Genomic DNA, 16,410 nt, shown 5'->3' with positions numbered 1-16,410 from the left:
TCTTGATTATTCATGCATTACTTTAGCGTTTAGAAACAAATTTCCGAGCGAGCGTTCAACGCGCCCGGTTAATGGCAACGACCTACATCCGCTAACTTGTTAAGGTTTATTAAGGTCGAAACTGTAGTCAAATTGACGTGTAACGTTTTTATAAATATTTTAAAGATAACTAAGAGCTGTTAGATCAGTTTTTTAATATTTTAGTTATAGTAGAATAATACACCTTTTGTTTCCTCCTTCAGAGATCTTTAACTGTTTCTATTTTTATATTTAAAAAAAGCCGAATGTGCCTTTGATCTCGAGTCTGATCTACATCTTCATTGATCATAATTGGAAAATCGCAAGAGAAGAAAATTCTTTCCACTCGCAGATACGCCGAAAGTGTCAGATTTTAAGATCATTTTCCCGAATATTGACAGCGAAATTTTTATCCTTATCCCGTAGATACTTACGTGAAGACGTACTTGCGCGAGCGAGACGGCGACAAGTGGTTGCAGAAGCGCAAGACTCGCGTGGTGCGACATTCGAAGACTCCGCAGTATCGGCAGACGCTGAAATACGGACGCAGCGACACCAATCAGAGCAGGAACTTGCTGGTGATGCTGTGGGAGAAGAAGCAGGGCTTCGAGAGCAACCAGGGCCTGGGCGGCGCCGAAGTGGATCTCGATCTGCTGCCGCCCAAGGAATTTATCTTCGACTGGTATCCGCTCTTCCCGATCCACACCCTCGGCACGCACAACGCGGACTCGCCATGATGGTTAAGGGAAAAGTGGGCCATCGAGGCCGGCGAGCTCGACCTCAGATTGAGCCTTTTGCTCAAGGACGAGGGCGAGTCCGTCGTCAAGATCATCTCTTGATGGAAATCGTGGCTGATCACGTGGCAATGTCGGCTAGTTCGAATACAACGCGATCTCGATCTTCGCGAGACAACGGCACTCTTTATTATTACAAGTACTTGAGTGTAGCGACGAGGCTTACGTTGTCCCAAAAGGCAAATGAAGTTCGCATCGACGAAGTTTCAGTCTTTCTATGTTGCTGCGACACTTTTCAATTATAATTAATCACAATAGCATGCGGATGTATTCAGATAGAAAAATACTTTTATTAATTAATCGACACTCATAATTTGCTGGTATTAAGTCGATTAATGTAATTTATAATCGTTAATTAATTAAAAATGCAAACAAAAAAGTAATGAACACATCTGTCAGTTAAATGTTTGATTATTTATTGACATTTACATATGATAGAAGAAATATGTATTTCTAGAAGAAAATTGGATATTATTAAAATATTATAATAAAAGTTTTTATCTTTTGTTTTCTAACATAAATATAAAGTTAAAACAAATGTCGCATAAGAACTTCAGATTGCTCATCGCAATGTAAAAAAAAGCGATTTTCAAAAATAATAAGATCAATCTGTAACATGGATCGATCATACGTGTTGTATGACAAACTTAATTAATTGAAAAAGATCGGTAATCATGCATAGCATAAAAACCGGAAGACAATCAACTTCAGATGGTTTATACAATTGTTCGAGAAGACAATCAACTTAAAAAATTGTAAAGACATAACAATGCTTCCATTGAACTTACGCTTGTCGGACGATGTCAGCGTCAGCGTCGTCGCATTTTAAACTTGGCGAAGAGGTAAATAGATTCAAGAGAACCGAGTTCCTTCGATTAACGCCTTTCGATATCTGTGAGTGTTTTGTCGGTACTCGCAGTGATTTTAGCAATAAAGGTGTACCTGTGCAAGTCTTGTTCGCACGAAGCGGCAGGGACAAAGGAAGAAAAGGTACGAAAAGTTTATTTTTCGACGAGTAACTACAGAGGCGAGTGGAAGGCAGCCATGTATCCTGATGAAATGATAAGGGTCCACTTTTCCCAAAACAAATATAATATCGACTGTGCGAAGCGAAGCTCGATCGACATCTGCCGCCGACGGCGGTCTCATCTGGTTGATCCAGTCAGTGATTCGATCGAATTTCGCACGTACTAATTCAAATATCGATACTTAAAGGTCAACGGGGATATAGAGCCTGTTTGATCTTCTTACGTCGACGAGGCGTTTTCAGGATTCGCGTTTCTCTTTTACGGAAATATTCGATTTGGAATGCAAAACAGAAGTTTGCAATAATATAGTAAACGATTACAATCTCTTCATTCTGCTTTAATGATCGACATGTAGTTCTGAATTGTGTTGTCTTCTGTTGTTCTCTTACATTAGACATATATAAACGTTAATTTTCACAAATATTATATCGACATAAACTGTATTACAAAATAATCTCAAATTTATAGAAATTCAGAATTTTTTTAATATACAGAACGTTCCAAAAAAGTGATGACTATAGGAAAATAGAAAACAGCCGAATCGAGTGAAATGCCTCGATCGGCGTAACTATTTAATGCTTTAACTATTAAATGGTAGACAATCGTTTCAAGGCTCGCTGGCCGAGCCGATGATATAAAAAGAGGTTGAGGCGGTGGCGAGACAAGCGGATGAGTTCCCGAAGATAACTTCGCGGCCAACTTGAATAATACCCAACCAAACTCGGTGTTTTAGAAGTCGCACAATTTTTGTAGCTCGTAGACTGATTAGACGGGACGGACAGGCGGATTTCTTCGACGTTTCTCAGATGTAACGCTGACGTCCCGTTTTGCGTAGCGTCTCGAAGATCACCATGATCCCACGAAGCAATCTCGAGCAGTTTGATTGGCTATGGAAAAAAAAGAAAAGAGGAAAAAATTGGCAGAGATGACGAGGGAAGAGGTATACGGCGAAAATTCCAACACGAGCTTAATCTATCGCTTCGGGATAATTTACGGGATGATTCTCGGGACGCGTTAATGTGAATGTTTAAGTCCTACAATGTCCCGCGACGAGATTAGGGACATAATGGATTGTCCAGAATTATTGCGCTTACCCCGCCCGAGTAATTAGTGATAGGTAATAAACGTGATAATATCGTAAAACAGAATTAATTAATGATCAGGCAGCATTCTCACGATATGATCCATGAGTCCCGCGGTAAAACGAAGTTGAAGTCACAAATTTATTATTATATATTGAGTGTGACGCGTGCACAGACGATGGAACACGCGGCGGTACTTAAGTGATGTGGTGTATGTGTATAACGTGGTATAACGTGAAGCTTACGGCGTCGATATCGATCCGGGATGTGGTATATACACATGCATACCCTATATAAATATACTATATATTATTACGATCCGCGGGGAAACTGTAACGAAGGATAATCAAAAATGTACATGTGTTTAAATGATACGATTAAGGATAAATACGATGTCACTGTCCCATATCATTAAAACTCGGTGTTAACGATGTAGATGTTTAAGGGTTGTCAACGAAAGTTTAATCGAAAATTTATTTTCGCAAGTCCTAAGACGAAATACTTAATGACGATATACATGTGCAGTTCTTATATTACTACGTCTCCGTTAATTCCACCTTTTTGTAAATATTGGACCTCCGTAAAATATCAGGCTCTGATTCTCTTTTCTTTACGTAAACTTTTACTTATTTATTATTAACTTCGGATCTTTAAGATCCAATAGTTAGGACAAATCTTGCAATTCCTTTGAGAATTCCTTTGCAATCTGTAAACGGCAGACTTTTGATCGAAAAGACGCGCAGGCGGAATCGCGAGCGCCCAAGCATCAAGAAAGTAATTTTTTACTTAAAACACACAGAGCGGGAGAGCCTGGCCCGAAAAAAAGAAGAAAAAAAAAGACACTTTAATTAACGGTTGTGCTGTCCACACATCTTTTGTCGATATAATCGCTACATCAGTCTCCTCGCCTCGAACGCCAGCGACACGCCTCGCAAAACTCATAAACGAGACGATTGTGCCTTTGCGAAGGCTACGTCAGATATATCGTAGAAAAAATAACGTTTCACGAATATAATCGGCCTAGAGACATATCCGATCTCATGAGTATTGAACGACACAGATTCGAACTTTGCTGTAAAACAAATTACGCATTACGACATATAATCTCACATCTATATTTTATTTCTAGGCATTCGTCAAAGTCGATAATATTTCAATTAACACGCAGCTTGTAATGCAATTAAATTTCCAACTATTAATTCATTTTTTTCTCACGAACGATAAGTTATACGAGTCATGTTAAAGAAATAAATTCCAAATATGATCTTACAAACGACGTAAATAGAAAGTACAAGCGAAAGAGATATATTTGTAGCGAAGGTAAAGGAAATCGGCGAAACTTTTGACGAAAAATCATCAGGAATTAATTCGAACAAATGCATTTCATCGAAAGTTTCCTCATATGAAGATCGCATGGACAATCTTCTCGTACGAATGCAATCATCTACATATATTCTAGATGGAGGACTTCTCTCCTTTGTAAGTAGTTGAGCGCATTCTAAACAAGTTTTCTATTAGCCTTCGAAGTGACCTAATAACTATTACGATCGTTAGCTATCGTTATCGATCCCGATTATTGTTATTGTTATCACTATCGCTGCTGCTTGTTCTCTTCTTGACTATTCTAGATAAATTAATACTTATTAGAGCTCGAGACGAGAATTTATATTTCGTAACGGCATTAGTTTTAAATCACACTGTCAGTGATTTAATCTTTACTAGTGAAATTACAAATGACAAATTAATCTCTTGTTCTTTAAATTATTATTTTATCATTAATTTATTGGATGAGGTCTGCATCATTGTTTGTGTTTAAAGATGTTCTTCATAATTCTTTATTAAACTAATACTAACTTTCTATAATTAAACTTTCTTTTACTTTATATATTTTTTTAAATTTAGTATCTTGTTATTACATTTATCATGCAAATTATATTATATTTATTTATATACACTTAAACATAAATATGAATAAAATTGAATGTAATTCAATGGAGGTATATAAATGTACAATTATATTATATTGATGTTTATACGTTAATTATATGTTTATAAGACTCTGAGAACAAAGGGTTAAATTGTCCGTATTCGAACCGCGCTTTGCTTCGCTCATTTCTCACGCGTTTCTAAAAATCTTGTAGCGGTCTAGTTTTCGACGAAGTTCGAGCTTACAGTAAAATCCTTACCTTACAGTAAAATCTAGACACATGACATTCGCTCGGATAGAGAGCAACTACGACTTTTCTACGATACAGAACGCTAGGCATCTTAACGTAGAGCATGACTTGAGTCTGTTTCGCTATTGTCTCACGTCTAATTATGACGAACATACATATATACACACGAAGCACACACATAGACAGACGCGGACAGACAAACAGATAAACGGACAAACAAATACGCACGTGCACGCAAATACGTTGTATCAATTTTGACAATCGAAACTATTGATCCAAAACTTACGCTATGGATAGAAGATAATATGTGTGTGTCTCGCGTACTTATTACAACTCATATACTATAATATATACTGCGAGCCGTGTGTAAAATATTCCTAGAGACGAGTGCACACACATCGCTAATTTACTGCGTAATTGTACATTCGGCATATACAATAGTAAATTATCAGGTCAATCAGTCGCAGATATAGAAACATTCCTCAGAAAATTATCGATGAACGTTGAAGGAAGTAGGTTTCCTTCCTCTCGCGACGGGATGGATATTGGCGCGATCGGTCACCTCGTTGAGAACGCTGTTAATTAAGAGTTACGGCCTCTTCTCTTACATATCTGTGTTGTACTCGTTCTAACGTCTAATTGTAAGTGTCAGGGACAATCTCACGGAAGTGCGCGCGTGTCTTTACGTGGATCAAACAACAATAGCAAGTTCTCTCGTCTGCGTAGCGGGCAGCGTGCTCGTATCGGCGTTTCGGCGATTGAAATCGATCTTGTATCCACTCCTTTGCTTAATTCCTTAAGTAACGCTGTATTATTGGTACTAAAAACTTGTCGAAAGATTATTACATGAGCACACGATCGATTTGTTATCATTTTACTTCGTGACGAAACGCTGTGCGAGAAGAACGAAGAAACTAGCCATTGTAATTCTTTTTCCTTTTTCGTTTTTCATTTCGGTCTAATTATGACGTTCACTATCATGGACGTTATGATTTTCGTCACTTGTTCGATTATATTTCGCCACATTTCGCGGGAAAGGATGTCTCGCCGGAATTTAAGCGATCGGGCGATAATGATGATCGCGATCTCCGTTTCTCAACAGGAAGTGCTCAAATCATATTCGAACGGCCTAAAACCACATTTGAACGAGTCGCGAAAGGAAACGCTTGATCCTCGTAGATGCGCGATTAATTGTTACATATACATTACATCTGTAAGTACTAGCCGTTAAACTGGTGATTTGTAAGATGTGTAATTAAAACGAAGCGAGTGACTTCGAGAGGAGAGGAGAAAGGCGAAAAACGGAATAAGTACGTAAAAAGATTTTAAACGAGTTACAATAATCATTCGGGACCCAAATAATTTCGGCCGCAGAACAATTATAGGGACTGGTAGTTAAATGTGTTTAGCGATACTTAGCCTGCAAAAATTAAATTAAATTAAATTTGACTAGAGCGATTTATCGTAAAGAAGAATAATACCCTCTTCGATTAGCAGAAAGCTCTTGGTCTCTACTAATCGACTTCTTCTCACGTTCTATGATACCGTTTCGCTCGAGATATAATTCGAGACTCCATATACTAAAGCAATCGAACTGTTTCTCCCAATATTCTCCGAATTTCGTCTTTCTAATATATCGCTGTCGTTAGTGACTGTAGGTACTTGGGAAATTAGAATTTATAAACTTAGACACGTTAAGAAATTCTGCCATTTTCTCATCAGCCATAGAGATGGCAGCTAGAAAACGTTTCGCTGGTGTACAGTAAGCTGATTTCCTTCGATCGTGACACGTATTGTGTGCAGTCAAAAGTTTAGAAATTTATACAAAAATTTTATTTATAAAACCTCACCTTTTTGCGTAGTGACTACATAAAGTAGTGAGTACATATACTGCACTTATAGAAATTGTTGATATCTGCTTACTCTTAAACGAAAATTACTATAAAAAAAACCTTATTACTTTATTTAGATTCATTTTTTGAAATAAGAGAATTAGTATTGAAGAATCCATATCCATATTTACAATTAATATCGTATATATTTAGTACAATCACTTTGTAATTATAAATTATACGTATTTAATAATTTTAAATGGCAACTATATCTTCTAACATTACTTTTATTAATTAAATCTCTAACATCTCTGTTTGAATGTAATAAATGGCTGACAACGTGTCGGGAAGCACTGAAGAATATCAGCGTAAATACAACAAATATGCTATGGCCTTGTAAAGTCTCTTGTATAAAAAGGGCAAATGTGTCGACGATTCTTCCGGTTTTGTTTTCATTAGAATTATTAGAGATTAAAATTCCTATAATTTTTATGAGCGATCGCGCGTGATCGCTCCGCGCTCGTGCACACTTTTCACGAAAGTGGTGGTTTGCAACGAAAAGCGCGACAACGCGGGAAAGACACCCTTAACGTAGCTAAGAGATGTAGGTACGATATGTTGTCACACATATATCAAACTCAATGTGATGTTCCCTGCATGTTGAATGTTGATCGTCACGTATGTGGATTAGCGTCACAGAATGTGATAGAATTGCGGGTCATGAGTATGGATAATTAGTGGTTAAGCGAACTGCGGTATAATTTACTTTCTATTGGTTTTGTGGCGATTAGAGATTACGAAGTGATTAGTGATTATGCTAACTGATTAAACATTCATTGGTCGATAATGCGAGGAAATTCCTGAGCCGAATGAAATTTAATCTCGATGTAATACATGCATACACATAAATCTATATTTACTGAAATTTTCATTTTATAAAGGATACGAGAGCTCGAACATGATACTTGAAATGAACACAATATTTTAATTAATATTGCTTAAGAACTTTATTTTTAGAAGTAGGTAGGTAGTAATCATAAAAGGTAGTAATTATGAAATGTCCGAGAACAAGTCTTGATGAAGTAATATTCCCAGTTTCTAAATTTCTAATGTAAAATAAAAGAATAATATCGTCTCAGAAGTTTCTCATAATCGATGAATCAATGTTTTTCTTAATAATTCATAAACTTACTTAAATTTTAATTAATTATCATTAACGAGTAAATTGAGTCTCTCTCTCCTCATTTACATCGTTGAAAAAAAGTCATAAAAGTAATATGATTAATATGATTTCTACAATTTTTTCTACGAGGAAAGTTCTGTAAACAAAAAGATAAACAAAAAGTAGAATGTTCTATTTAAGGATATGTTAAAGATATTAGTAGGACTTTACAATGTTTATCATGCCTATCTAACAATCTTATTTTGTTGTAGAACACGTATACATGTTTTGTATTTAATATATCCACTGTGAAAAAAATGGTGAAACACTGACAATGAGCATCATTGCACACATTCGGTAACATTAATGATTTCTAATCGTGAATCGATGGCAAATAGAATAAGAATAAGGGAAGAATAATAAAGAAAAGGAGGAAATATAACTAAATAATAATATAGCAATTAGAATAGACATTATTATTAACTTCTTCAGTGGGGGAGAAAGTCGTATTTTTCGATATGTCGGAAGAGCGAGAGAGTGTTATAGTACAACATTGTATGTAATATTTTTCTTGAGAAAGTACAGGAAGGACCATCATATATATCTTGCAAGATTAAAGTAGTTTCGATCAGCCAGCGATTAAATTAGCACAATAGATAGATTATTAATAACGTTAGCGCGTTATGCTTCGTATTTCAGAATTAATTTTTCGAAAATTAAAATCGACTACTGTGTTAAGAATGACGCAAGAAAAGATGATATGAAATGATATTATAATAAAGATAAGGATTGCCAGATTAACAGAATGTACACAGTTGCTTTATCCGTTTATGCGAAACATCTGTTACATGAAAGAACAAAAAGAAGAAGAAATCATAGTTGGTTTCTATTTTTCTCTCGTTAAAATTTCGTCGACGATTTGTGAGTCGCAAATTTTTTACATGTGAATTTGTCTCCCTATGAATTTTGATTGCGCCATTGTTTCTTATTTAACATAAAAATTTAATAAGTTACTCCTCGCTTTTATGTGTTGGACATCAGTATTCATATATCGAATGATACTAATGAAATACAGTTGCGTACGCAGGCATACAGGATTGAAGATAAAATTTCTTGCTGGAAACGAAAAGCTTGAATATTTTTTGTGTAACAAGTTTAACACATGCGGAAATATCCTGTAGTTATTTATTTGCGAAGCGGCGATTTAGGCCTGCTCAAACTTGGGCGATTTTAATTGCTCATACATTTGTCTCTTTCTTCCTTCCCCACCCAAAATCTGAATACGTTTTTACTCCAGAGATGCGCTTGAGATGTAAAAAAAATGCAAATAGAACGACCAGATCTAATGGCGACGACGAATTTGAAGAATGACTGATTTGTAGTATGCATAATACGCGCGTGTGTGTAAGTGTGCGTCTATGTAAGTCTATGTAAGTCTTTTGAGTTCTTCATTCATGTACTTTTTCTTGAGAAATTTGTGGATTTATGTAAACCTCTTCCATTTTACATTGACTTCTTTTCCAACCACACACGTGCAGTACGCGCGCGACACACACACACACACACACATTATGTGCGAAAGAAATGCTGCATATTTAAAACAAACGTTAGATAATTGATGATGTAAAAAAAGCGAGATTGAATTGCTGTTCGTTCCTGTAATTATCAGAGACATGTTTTGTTCGCATGTAAAGCACACACACCGAAATAATAAATAATATTTTTGTCGACGTAATCATTTATCTTCATTACCTCTATGTAAGAAGAAATATGTATAGTTAAAGTTTGGAACGTTCTTGGAGCGAAAATATAAAAATTTAGCCTAATTAAAAAGGATTATAAAAAGAGAAATATACTTATATATAAAACAATACAGATATAACAAAAAACCCAATTTAAAATTAATAAACAAATAATAAAAAATAAAAGAAGCCGCTAAATAAAATTTTTATTAAATAAGCTCATGAATTATTAATTCTGAATAATTCATCTTATTTAGTAAATGACAACATATGTTTCATAAAATGTGCAGAATGTGCATAATTAAAAATGTATCATCAATTGGTAGCTCTTTATTTAAACATAAATAATAAATATACACGTTTTAAATAACTAATCTGTAATATCACATATGTATGTTCCATTCATTCATGAGAGAATTTATTAAAGTCCAACTTCAATCTACCACTACAACTTTGAAAAAATGGCCATTTCCTTCGATTTATTTCAATAAAATGTCGATATATTTTTAATAATAGTGATAAAATATCGTGCTCGGGTGTTATTATTTCAACAATAGCTATTAGTATTTAACTTGATAATCATAACATATAGTACATTATTCTTTTACAATAAATATCTTTCGGCTTGCGTATAGTGTTGATCCTATTGCATCGAAATGCAATTCGATCATTCACATCAATAATATCTAATTGTTCTTGTGAATACATGAATCTTTATCACATGCATCTTCTGTCCACTGCTGACTCAAATTAGATGAATCGTTTGAACTAATTGTAAGTATTCGATCATTTATGTAATTATGCTCTGATTTATCTTTTTAAAATGTTGAAAGCAATTTTAACTTTGCATGTGTTATCTTGAGCAAGTTCAGTCCGTTTTGCATTCTCGCGGTACATACAATGTTATTGGAGGAACATACTGAAGTTGTTTTTTACAATTTTACGAGCATTTCTTCAAAAAGAATAATAAATAGACCTCTGTGTTAATCTTTTCACTAAATATTCTGTTGAAACAAAATATTCTGTTATAGAATTCATTAAATTCATTATAATACCCACGATAAGAAACAAATATTTGCAACGCTTAGTCACTAGTGCATTTGTAATTATACATGTTAACAAATTATGGTGTATAAGTAGATATGGTTAATAGACTAAAATTTAATAAAATTGTTATAATTCGACGACAAATTTCGAAATTATTTGCGGAACTATTGGAGTCACGCGTAGACCATCTCTTCATCATCTTTACAATTTAAAGTTGAATCATGTACATTCGTTAACTTAAGAATTCAAAGTTTATTCATAATTTGATACAATTTCGACACAGTTTGAGTCGTTCCCATTAGTTTATAACCGTTAGGACTTTATATTTGTATATAAACCACTGCTACACACTTTCTGTTATGTTTGGAAGGAAAACACGTCCCTACCGAGCCAATGTCTCATTGCCGTTATCAATACTGTGCGTTCTGCGAAAGGAATAACATTCTTCTCTGACAATTTGGTAAAATAATTAGGATTTAAACAATCTCTCTGCAACTGCAATCATCTCTCACGGCATATTTTGCAGTAAGTATAAATCACATTATATATGCACATAAGTTCATGTACATATGGATCCGAATGCATGATGTTCAAACGTATAACTAATATTCCTTTCACTACATTAAATCATGTTGCCGAGATACGTAAAATGTTATGTGAAACATCACGTCAAATCATCAGTATTGCTCTATCATTAAAATACGTTTTATTTAATGTATTCCACAACACGTATTTTTACCAACACACAAATTTGAATTATGTCATGTAAGTTATACTCCCCCCCCCCTCTCTCTCTCTCTCTCTCTCTCTCTCTTTCTCTTTCTGCGTGAATATAATTATGTCAACCGCTCATATGTTGAAGCAGTTAAAGGAAAGAAGAGAGAAAAAAAACTCGACACGTAAAGCACTGTTTTCTTTGCGAAACTTATAAAAAATTTCATTTTTACAATATAGTTTACAAAAATTAATGCGTTAGTTAGAAACATGAATAAATTAAATTTTATTTAAGATCAAACTTCTAATAAAAATAATTTGTTCAATTTTATATTTCTATTCCAAAAGGAGTTTGTTAAAATTTACAATGCCATTACAATTTATACAGAATCCATTTATTGCTTGGATGATTTTTAATATGACTCGTTAAAATAATTACATTTTTCTACAACATTGTGACATAATTATTGTTTATATATTACGTTATTATTAATACTTTTTTATTATTCTAATCAGCGTTATCCTTACTTTATAACTATTCTCTCTATTAATTCTTTAATTATTACGTTACGTTTTAATTAAATTTGCTGATTTAATAATCTCATATCAATTTTGATAAGCTGAGCACAATACAAAATGGCAATGCAAAATGACAATGCAGATAACAATATGCAAAACGATGATAATTTACCAGAAGTCATAGATATGACATGCAGCTTGCATCAACCTGATCTCAAGGAACTTGCCTCGGGTACGTACATGATATGTGTAATACTTTAACAATCGCCGAACGATGCCTGGATCTATTCGGATCCAGATGTAGAAAATTGGTCTGACCGTTCGGTACTTGACAATGTGTGTGTCATTTGTTTATGTTAGAGCTGTCTCTGGCTACGTTTACACCCTGAATTTAGGCCGCGGTCTATACCTCAAATTCAACCTCAATCATTTAGGCCGCCTGTTTACAGCTGCTGTAAACAGGCGCCTAAATAATTTAGGTTGAATTTGAGGTATAGGCCGTGGCCTAAATGCAGGGTGTAACCGTGCCCTCTAAAAGATAACGAAGCGACCTGTCCCGAAAAGATGTATTTTCTAACAGATCGGCTGATAGAAACTTATTTGAAATAAATAAAGATCCTTGCTTGACAAGAGGAAAGAATGGATCCGGACTGCATCAGGCATCTTACTGCACGGTTGCCGAAACCGCCAGTATTGTGCAAATTAACTAGAAGACCCTACCAGTATTTTATACCTTATATATGTCATTGTATTATATTATGTTATAATAGCTATAAACTTACATTTGGCTCCTTACTTTAATCATGTCGCCACCAGTGTAGTTGAATGTCCTGATCTGATGTTGGCTCCTCCGTATTTTCTTCGCGCACCAGGTAAGAAATAGAAATTCATTTTTTAAATTTATTTAAATACATGTATTCGATTTTGCATGGCATTAAGAATACAATAGCTTTGCATTTAAAGGAATATGTGGCGACGCGCAAGTAATAGAATTTGGTAATTACGAACATTTATATAACCCGTCAAAAAATAAGGAAGTATCATGGATTCTTCCACAATACATAAATCAATATACGAGCGGGACTTGCCACGTCATTGGAAACACTATGTCTCGCGGGATACCTAATAAAAATGTAAGTACACACTATTTCATGCATATTAGAAATATACATATATTAATTCCTAGAGTATTTAAAGGATATATTATCTTATTGTTGCTATAAAAAAGTGCTATACTCTAATTTTAATTAGTGTATCTCATTATTGTTAATTCAATTTTAAATAGGGTTCTATTTTATTATTCTATCTTTATTCTTTGTAAATATTATTGCTGTAATTTCTGCTACAGGTCGGTATGAACTTTATGTATTCGTCGGAAAGGGCTTTCCACGAGAGAGAAAGCAATTACATTTTTCTAAACGAAGAAGGACAGGTCGAGACAGAATGTGTATCTGATTCCTGTCCTGTTCTTTGCAATCTCTATGGTAGCATTTACGTTTGCAATGGCAAGCGGGATAAGGTCCTCGAAGTGTACGTAAAAGAGAGTCGCGACCCTCATGTGGAAATCTTGACCCTAATGCGGAACATACTTCGCTTTCATTATCACTTGGGAGCTGATCCGGCTCGTGTCGGTATGATACAACCTAATCAAATGTATTTAATATCAAGAATTAAAAGCCTTGCGATCCAAGCCTAGTTCTTTGACGGCCTTATGTTAGTTTCTGTATATATATATACTATATATATACATATAATTTTTATATAATCTTGATATTGTATATTGTCGATCCTATTTCTCTTATTATTACAAATGTATTTAGTTAGTAGAAAAAAAGTATCATCACAGTAATCAATAGTTAACTTCTAAACATCGTAACAGATAAACGAATTTTCTGTGTTTGGTCTTGCAGGCTTGAGTGGACTACTATTTATAAGCAGTGGAAGGGTAACAACATCCGTTATGCCACGAACTTTTTCGCAAACTCTGTTGCAAAATGAGAAAGAAATTAATAGATGGAACCGTAGTTTTGAAATTTCCGCACCTGTGGTAGTTCATAGCACAATGTTCAACTTTAACAAATTAAATATTATATATAACGAACGGTTATATCGCAAGAAGGTATTTAAGTCATTGTATTATATACTTTTTATGTTCAAATCGACTATCACTAAGTTATAAATATTAATGTCTTTACAATTATTTATTATTCTCATCAAATTGTGATTTTTTTACATACCAATTACATGTCACGTATCAACGCATCAATGTTATAAATTTTAAGCACTTGTTTTGCTGATTGTTTCGGCGTTAACGTTATACATATATTTAAGTTTCAAAACTGATACATTGTAAAAAATTCATAAATTATATACTTTTTAGTTTTGTACGGTTAACTCGCTCAGTAGCCATGTATTACGGAACCCTAACGAACAACTCAAGGGTAGTAGATTGTTTAAAAATATCACTGAATGTGAGGTGGAATGCAGAGGATATTTCAATGTAGTGTCCAAGCTCCATCGCGTTGGAGCTGAAGTGAAGGACTAACCAAATTGATTTTTAATTTCCATTTCTGTGTTCCAAGCAACGTGGCCAATAATATTATAAATGAAATCTTATACAAACTACTCTCATTTCTTTTAAAACATTAGAATTTTTTAACATTTTATAAAGTCAATTTTTTTTTCCAAGCATTTTCTAAATTTATAAAAGAGATCTACATTTAGTATCTTTTTAAATCCGAGATGGAAAACATTTAGATAAATTATGCAATGAAATAACAAATATTTTCTTAACATACACATATTTCAAATAAAAGAGGAATTAAATATTTCATATTTTAATTAATGTGCTGAGTAACAAGAAGTAACAAGAACTAATAAACTTAAAAAAAAAAACAAAGATTGGTTGGATTACTTTATTCTTTATGTTGCAACAGCGCCCGACAGCGACTTATATAACTACTTTTTATAATATTATAACTTTTTTATATAAAATTAAACTAAAACAAATTATAGTTTCAATTAAAAGTTAAAGAGTTGGGACATATCCGATTTATCGAATGTATTATATTGACATCTATATTCGCACGTGTTCCGATTTCGTGGCACATCATACAACTTGCTAGGTATTTATGGAATTAGGGAAAACTATTAGAGAGGAAAATAAAGAAATGAGAGTGGAATCGACAGTTCTTCTTTTGAAATGGAAGCCACAATCACGTATATAATGTTATGGTTCTCACATGTTTATTTTCAAGAATGTAAAAATACTAATAATTTATAATTAGAATAATAAACGTTTGATAATTTTCGTAAATTTCGTTTTTATTGAGAATCTAAACTTTCCTTTTTAAGCAATATCAAGTTATTTTTATTCTAAATTAAGAAATATATTTAAAAATTGTATAAAAAAATAATAGACTTTATAAGAGACTGATTTATAGTCTATCTAGATTATATCTACACTTATAATCTAATAGCGTAACTAATCGTTCGTGTTTCTTTCTGTAAAATGTGTGCGTTGTTACATATTATTCCACAAATTTAAATATATTTATGTAGATATGCGTATAGATAGATAGAAATGATACTTTATTACCCCAAGGGGTCTAAAAGGGCGTTTTGTAGGGACGTACCCAACCCTGTACATCCAATTTACAATAACTTAAGATTTACATACATTATGTTACATATAATTTTTATAGACATATTCCTCTTCAGTCCTTTTCGCTGTCTCGTCCTCCTCGGTCCTCTTTCGTTAATTGTTGTATCCTCCCTCTTCCTTTCCTATTCTCCTCTCTCCTCCATCTCGTCTCATTTCTTCTATTGCTTTCATCCATTCTTCTCCCTCTCCCCTTTCTCCCAGTAATCTCCCCACCACATCTTGCCATCCCTCTCCCTCCCACTTCTCCCATCTCGTACATTCCTCACATATATGTTCCCATGTCTCCTCTTCCCTCCCGCATATCCTGCATTTTTTGTCCTCCTCATTTCCCCAGTATAGTCCCTCCCTCACTTCGTTACCAAGTCAAAATCTTGCAACCCTGCTCCATCTTGCTTCCTCCCATCCCTTCTTTAGATAATCCGGAGAATCCCGTCCTTCCTTATACTCTTATACCACCTATTGTACTTCGATTCTATGATCTTTTCCATTCTTTCTTGTTTCTCCTTCCATTTCTCCTTCTTCTCCAATACCTCCTCTTCTAACTCCTCCTCCCCTTCCACTTCTACCCCGATCTCTTCCAGATATTCCTCTCTCTCCCGCTCCCATCTTCCTATTATCCTTTCCCTCTTCC

The 16,410-nt window shown here is 34.2% G+C and overlaps 2 protein-coding genes across 4 annotated transcripts in view; both read left to right on the top strand.

Annotated features, from left to right (window-relative positions):
• Positions 1-9,828, top strand: part of Fife (regulating synaptic membrane exocytosis protein fife) — a 165,887-nt gene extending 156,059 nt beyond the window's left edge. For all 3 annotated transcript variants that reach the window (XM_071699685.1, XM_071699687.1, XM_071699686.1), the window contains one exon: positions 445-9,828. In XM_071699685.1, coding sequence (XP_071555786.1) covers positions 445-755 — 311 coding nt within the window. In that variant the 3' untranslated portion in view covers positions 756-9,828. The remainder of the gene's footprint in view (positions 1-444) is intronic.
• A 299-nt stretch (positions 9,829-10,127) lies between these two features.
• Positions 10,128-15,789, top strand: LOC139768977 (ester hydrolase C11orf54 homolog). The gene is made up of 7 exons (XM_071699666.1): positions 10,128-11,407; positions 12,217-12,347; positions 12,886-12,987; positions 13,079-13,248; positions 13,464-13,746; positions 14,026-14,234; positions 14,496-15,789. Exons 2-7 carry the CDS (start codon positions 12,233-12,235, stop codon positions 14,658-14,660), a joined length of 1,044 nt encoding a protein of 347 aa, XP_071555767.1. The 5' UTR covers positions 10,128-11,407; positions 12,217-12,232; the 3' UTR covers positions 14,661-15,789.
• The last annotated feature ends 621 nt before the right edge of the window (positions 15,790-16,410 follow it).

The sequence above is a fragment of the Temnothorax nylanderi genome, unplaced genomic scaffold (assembly GCF_030848795.1).
Source record: "Temnothorax nylanderi isolate EJ_2023f unplaced genomic scaffold, tnyl_v1.0 TNYL_tig0019_pilon, whole genome shotgun sequence".
In the NCBI taxonomy this organism is placed as follows: Eukaryota; Metazoa; Arthropoda; class Insecta; order Hymenoptera; family Formicidae; genus Temnothorax; species Temnothorax nylanderi.
This window is presented reverse-complemented; position numbering and strand designations above follow the sequence as displayed.